Consider the following 6,000-nt stretch of genomic DNA (forward strand, 5'->3'; position numbering starts at 1 on the left):
TTCATGTGTGCCACGGGATGAAAAAGGTTGAAAATCTCTGGTCTAGAGGGTTTAAGTGACTGGCCGAGGATACGTTCACTACCACTGGCGAAATCTACTAGAACTCGAGTTCCATTCCTAGATTTGCTCCCTATCATTTAACAGCTGGCACTTTGGGAGCGACTGGGCAACACAGCCTTACAGGTCAGCAAGAGGGAAGGTCAGCTAACAGAGAAGCAGACGGTGCTATTATTGAGCGCTTACAAGTGCCAGATCCCGTGCTAAGTGATTTTTACGTACTACCTCATTGAATCCTAACAACTACCTCAGCAAAAGCACATTATTTTCCAGGTCAGGAAACTGACACTCAAACAAATCACGTACCTGGCCTAAGGTTGGAAGGCAAGCAAGTGGCAGAACTGAGATTTAAACCTGGATCCCTTAAACTCAAAAAACTTGTGCTCTTAACCACCAGACCAAAATAGCAATTTTCTTTGTTATCTTAGCATCTGTAAGAAAAGTAAGACTGGCAGCCCTATGAGTCCCAGGTAACACATAAAAAGGTGAAATTCATAATTCTGACAAGGGCTTCCAGCTACTGGGGGAGCAAAGCTAACCCAACCCAAGTCCTTTGTCTCCTAGGTGTATGCTCTTCTGCGGAGACCATGAGCTCTAAAATGTAAGCTCCAAGTGGGAGGGGACTCTGTCTCTCTGACTCCTACATCACCACACCCAGAACACACAGAAGACACTCTATAGTTGATGAATAAAGCAATGAAGTCAATCTGCTATGTGACCTTGGGGGGGAGGGGAGGCTTTTTACCCTCCCCAAGCCTGTTTCTTCATGCAGCAAATACAAAATGAGAATTATGCTGATAGGAGAATTAAATGAGACAATTCTTATAAAGCATTTGGGGCAGACTGGAACATAATGAGCACCCAAAATGTAATCTGTTATTATCATATTACTACTATTAGTCATTGACAAATTTTAGCTCTCTAAGGATTTTTTTCCTTCTACTGGGGTCAGATGATGTTTCATAATAAACATGACTAGAATAGAATAGAATAAAGAATTGGGAGGTGGTAACCTGCTTCTAGTTTCAGATCTACCACTGCCTAGCTGCGTGACCTTGAACAAGGCTCTTAATTTTTCTGTTCTCTCCTCAGCTGTAAAATGAGGGTCTAAACCATTCGGTTTCATAAGCATTCATTCGGCACCTTCTCTGCGTAAGACATCATGCTCAACCACCTGGACAATCTATGAACAGTGTCGATGGGAAAACATCAGAGCAAAGCAAAATAGCCCCATGCTGTGGCAAGGTGAAAGAGAAATCCCAAGTAGCCAACTACCTCAATAAGCAGTGCTCTTAAATACACAAAGTGTTTAATTTGGAGACACTCATGAGAAATCCTTCACCATTAAGGAATCAGCAGATAGAGTTCTATTAACGCCTATCAGCCCCTGAACCTTCCAAAAAATGAACATGTATAATCATTTTGCACTTAATCAAATGGTGTGCTACTGGAGAGAAATCTGGGAAAGTCAAAGTTATTCACACTCCCTATGGTAACAATTAAGAATAAGATGTGTTAAAAAGAAGAAGAAGAAGAAGAAGAATGCTATATCTGGTTAAAATTGCAGGGGGGGGGTAGAGGGGCTTCCAGGAGCAGAATGCGGTGCATCTGGTCAGGACACGGAGGTAGTGGCCTATTGTTTACAAAAACAGGCCTGGATTATGAACGGTGACAAGAGGCCAAGACCTCAATTATAACTCACAACCACACCTCTCCCAAGCCCAGTTCAACTGAAGGTATCAATCAGTCAACTGCCCCAGTTTATATAAGAAACCCACCGATATTTGCAGCCAAGTGGATCAAAAGTCCCCTGGCACCTCCAGCATTGACCAAGCTGATGACATTAAAAGGATCCCACAGGCACAAGAGGTACTTCAAACTACCTTCCAACCTTCTAAGAGATAAGACAGCTAGCTGCCCATTTCAAACTCTAGACTGCCCCTTCCCCAGACAATCATTAGAGGGGAGACAGGGCCCTTCCCAAGTCTTCCATGATAGGAAAAGGTCTCCTAGCATTGGTGCAGGGAAAGAAGGAGGGGCCCCTCCCTCTGTACTCTGAAACAAAGGAAAACCCAGAGCTCCAACCATGTGGTGTAACAGTCAAGGCCACCCACCTCTCCCACTCCCCAGCTGAGGAGGTCTCAATGGGCTAGAGCCACATGGCTCTTCCCAGTCATTGGCCTTGCACAAACACGGGCTGGGGCTCTTAAACAGGCAGGAACCCCTTCTGTCACAACTCCTGGTTATAAAAAAGGCTATCTGGAAAGGGGCTTTGATTCACATGCCAAGTCAGGCAGTCCACTGGATGTGAAGACAGGTCCTTTAGCTTCTCCGTCTCCACATTATGCTGTACCCTTCACATTTTTGCAAAGGTAAGTGGGTCGTTAAAAGCATGTATTCTGGATCAGAGGGTGGCCATGCGGAAGGGTTAAACAATAATGTCTTCCCATCCTCCAGGATCAGCACCAACCAGCAACCCTAACATCCCAACTCCATTCTCGGTTAGGTGAGGGTGGAGACCGGGTGTGAGAGACTTTATCCTCCCCGTTCCCTCATCTCTGGCTGAAGGCAGCACAACCAGAGACCACGCTGGCACAAGTGCACCTAAAGTGGCTACAGAGTTTGTGCTGAATGCCATAACAAATGTCATGTCTGGATACAGTGCATCAGAAAAAAAACATCTCTCCCAAGGCTCTCCAAAAGGTACACATTCTCAAGGTTACCCTTCTCTGTGTGGACTCCTCCTCAACCTCTGGAATAAATTCCCTAACACCTGTCAGATCTCAGTATTCCTTCAAGGGACCTGACCCAGACAACCAGAGGCAAATTGCCGCCTTTCTCTCACCAGGAACCTCCAGCCCCTCCCCCCACCCTATCCAGCTTGGGGGAAAGGGCTGACAAAATAATGGCCAGCCCTACAGGAACAAACCCTAAAGCTGACTCAGAAAATCCCTTTCCTGAGCCTGCAGCTCCTGGCATTGCCCGTCCCTCAGAGGCTCAGACCCACCTATGAAACCACCTCTGAGGTCAGCCTGCCCCCACCTGCTCCACCCAAAGAAATGAGACTCCTGAAAATCAGCGTGGAAATACATGCCTTAATGGTCCAAAGAGCCTATGTATAATGCTATTTTTCCAAGACCTTACCTTTGACCTGAGTATCGTACTCTGCTATGATCTCCTTATCCTTTTTGAATTTGGCTGGAGACGTCATGTTTTCCTTCTTTCTTCCAAATTCGAATTGTTAATTGGTAGATCCACGGGAAAAATCCAACCACCGAAATCAATACCTCCAAGACCGCTCCTCCCCAGGGCAGAAGAGGCCCCCCGCGGTGGTCTCCAGCGCTCCAGGGAGCGCGGGCTGCGGGATGGGCAGGCGGCTACGGCGGGCACATGCAGACGGTGGGCGCTGGGGCCGGGCGCGGCAGCTGGTTCCTGTGCTAGAGCCCGAGCAGCAGGCTCAGCATTAGCCGGGAGAACTGCAGGGCCCGGAGGCTGGCCTGGGGTCTGACATCAACGACACAAGCTGGGAGTGCAAGTCCTTCCGCACAACATGGTGTGGAGGGTGCGGGGGTGTGGACGCGCCCAGCTGTGTCCTCGGGAGGGAGTGGGTGCCTATCGGGGTGCCGGGGGAGGGTTGGGCGTGCTTCTCGGTTTTTTGTTGCACAGCCTCGAAGATGCCGCAAATCAAATCCCAAACGGGAGCCGCAGCAGCACTGGATCGGAAGTCGTTTGCTCCGGTTCACTTGCCTGTAAATGCAGGGAAAAGGGGAGGGGGCGATCAGCCACGGCCCAGTTCCTAATCGCTGCAGGGGTGGGGTAGGGGACGATGTTCCTACACCAGCCACGGCCCATTCATCTCCGAGAAACGCCACCCAGCCGGGAGAGGTCGGCACTGCTACGTGGGGAAGCTCCCTCTGGATTTTGTTTTAAGGCTGAAAGACAACACTTTGGAGCAGCCGCCCGTGCTGGCTTCGGGTGGGGACTGCGGCGGGAACGCAGGGCTCCGGGCGGGGACTGCGGCACCTCGGCGGGCCTCTCGAGCCCCGTCAGTGCTGGGCAGCGGCCAGCCACAGGGTGCCCTCACTGGCCAGGCTCCGACTCGGCCCCTGACCCCCGGAGGGGCAACTCCCTGGACATCAAAGGGGATCAAAGCTGGGGAGGAACAAGCCACCCGGGCACAACTTTTCTTCCCCTCCTGCCCCTCCTCCCAGTTGTTTTGTTTTTGGTTACTAGCTTCTCTTGGCAGCAAAATGTTGGGGGGCGGGGGCGGGGGAGATATGCAGGAAAAAGCCTGCTCGGCACGGGACACAACCAGGAAAACAATGTGGTCGGCAGAAGCAGGAAACGAGTTAGAGGCAAGGGTCGGAGTCGGGAAAACCGGGAGGCGGGAGGAGGAAGGCAACCGTCGCCTGCTCCGAGCCAGGGATGAGCGTGACTCTAAATGCTATCCCCAAAATATTTTGTCACCCAAGCTCAGAGATCTCAGATACCGCACCCAATCCCCGGTGTGGGGGCGGGGGGGTGGTCGTTGAGAGTCGCAGTCCCGACTCCCCGCACCAGGAGGTGCCGGAGGAGATCCCGCCCCTGCTCTGGCCCAGCCGGCGGGAACGCAGAGCCCAGCGCCTAAGCTCCCCGGCGTGCCGCAGCTGCCACATTCACTCCTTGGCCGCCCCTTTCCCTCTCTATGCCGGGAGGAAGAGGCTCCCGCCGGTGTCTCCCACTGCCCGCTCCAGGAAAAAGGGCCGCATGGAGACAGGAAAAAGGAGCAGAGACGGCGAGGTGTTCGAGCGGGAGGGAAGCGGGAACGGGAAGAGAGGTGGGGTCCTGAGGCTACACGGGAACCGGGGGTAGACAGAGCTGCCGTACACGCTTGTAAGACGGGAAAAGGGCAAAGAGAGGATTACCTTAAAGGTGGAGGGAGTGTTAAGAAACTATCGAGGGCCGCAATGTTACATGGAGCGCAGGGATGTCAGCAGCTTTGGGGACCCATATTATGCATCTGGGAACCGAAGTGAGAAGAGGAGCCATTCCGGCGGGCCAAGGGCTGGGACCCGGGACAAGCCCCGGAAGCAGTGCGGAACACCCATCCCGGGTCCAGGGCTGTAACCCAGCTGTCTGCCAGGCTTGGAGACTGGGTTAAAGGGCAGCCCGTAGTTTCGGGTGATGCCAACGACGGATGCCCCAAGTTGGACCAAGGCTGCCCGAGTGCAGAGGACTTGGGGAGGGGTCTGGGTGCGGGCTGCGCGGCTGAGTGTGAGCCAAGGCAGAGCCCCAAACTGTGCGGTGAAGGGCGGAGACGCAGTCCTGACAACTATTACGGGCTGCACCCAGAGTTTTGCAGAGGGTCTCAAGGGAAGCGGTCTGAAGGATTGCGGGGGAGGGGGTCTGAGGGATTCCAGGCGTCACCGCTAAAGCGATGCAGCAAGCAGCATCCGCGCCCTCTCCTTTCCGCCCCAGCCCAGGTTTGTTCGATCAGGGCTGCAGTCCCGCAGCCGGGAAGAAGAAAAGGGAGAAGGAAGGAGCCTTTACCTGGCTCTGACGCGACGGGTCCCAGGCCCCCGGCTCCGCTTTCCACTTAGAGTTCTCCTCCCCTCCTTTCCCCACCACCCGCTCCTACGCAGATTGGTCCCCTAGTCCCCGCAGGAGCCACCGCCAACTCTGCAGGACCCCGCCGGGAAGCGGAGCCCACCCCTTTGCCAATCACCGCCCGCATGCTATCGACCGATGGGCCCTATAGCCAATAGAAACAGCGGATCCCGGGAGTCCAGGAACGAGGAGGAGGGACTGGCTAAACTTCGAGGCGTGACTAGCACTACAGAGGCGCAGTCTCGGAGTAAGCTCCTCCCCCGGTGGCCAAACCCTAAAGTAGAATGAATGGGCGGGGTTAAGTTGGAACCAACAACCAAACACAAATTCTTGAGAAAAGGTACGACCAATTGGACA

At 53.2% G+C, this 6,000-nt stretch overlaps 2 protein-coding genes across 10 annotated transcripts in view; one reads left to right on the forward strand and one right to left on the reverse strand.

Annotated features, from left to right (window-relative positions):
• SRGAP2 (SLIT-ROBO Rho GTPase activating protein 2) overlaps positions 1-5,999 on the reverse strand; it is a 242,667-nt gene extending 236,668 nt beyond the window's left edge. For 5 of the 9 annotated variants that reach the window (XM_024575296.3, XM_045182769.2, XM_045182779.3 and 2 more), the window contains exons 1-2: positions 5,587-5,745; positions 3,202-3,804 (exon numbers count right to left, since the gene is read on the reverse strand). In XM_024575296.3, coding sequence (XP_024431064.2) covers positions 3,202-3,268 — 67 coding nt within the window. In that variant the 5' untranslated portion in view covers positions 3,269-3,804; positions 5,587-5,745. Of the gene's footprint in view, positions 1-3,201; positions 3,805-4,961; positions 5,091-5,586 lie in introns of those variants that run through there. The other 4 variants (XM_045182803.3, XM_024575288.4, XM_053916095.1 and 1 more) reach the window with 4 other exon arrangements.
• FAM72A (family with sequence similarity 72 member A) overlaps positions 5,172-6,000 on the forward strand; it is an 11,812-nt gene continuing 10,983 nt past the window's right edge. The window contains exons 1-2 of the mRNA XM_053916096.1: positions 5,172-5,358; positions 5,457-5,470. Of these exons, the coding sequence (XP_053772071.1) occupies positions 5,221-5,358; positions 5,457-5,470 (152 nt within the window). The 5' untranslated portion in view covers positions 5,172-5,220. The remainder of the gene's footprint in view (positions 5,359-5,456; positions 5,471-6,000) is intronic.

The sequence above is a fragment of the Desmodus rotundus genome, chromosome 12, assembly GCF_022682495.2.
Source record: "Desmodus rotundus isolate HL8 chromosome 12, HLdesRot8A.1, whole genome shotgun sequence".
Lineage (NCBI taxonomy): Eukaryota > Metazoa > Chordata > Mammalia > Chiroptera > Phyllostomidae > Desmodus > Desmodus rotundus.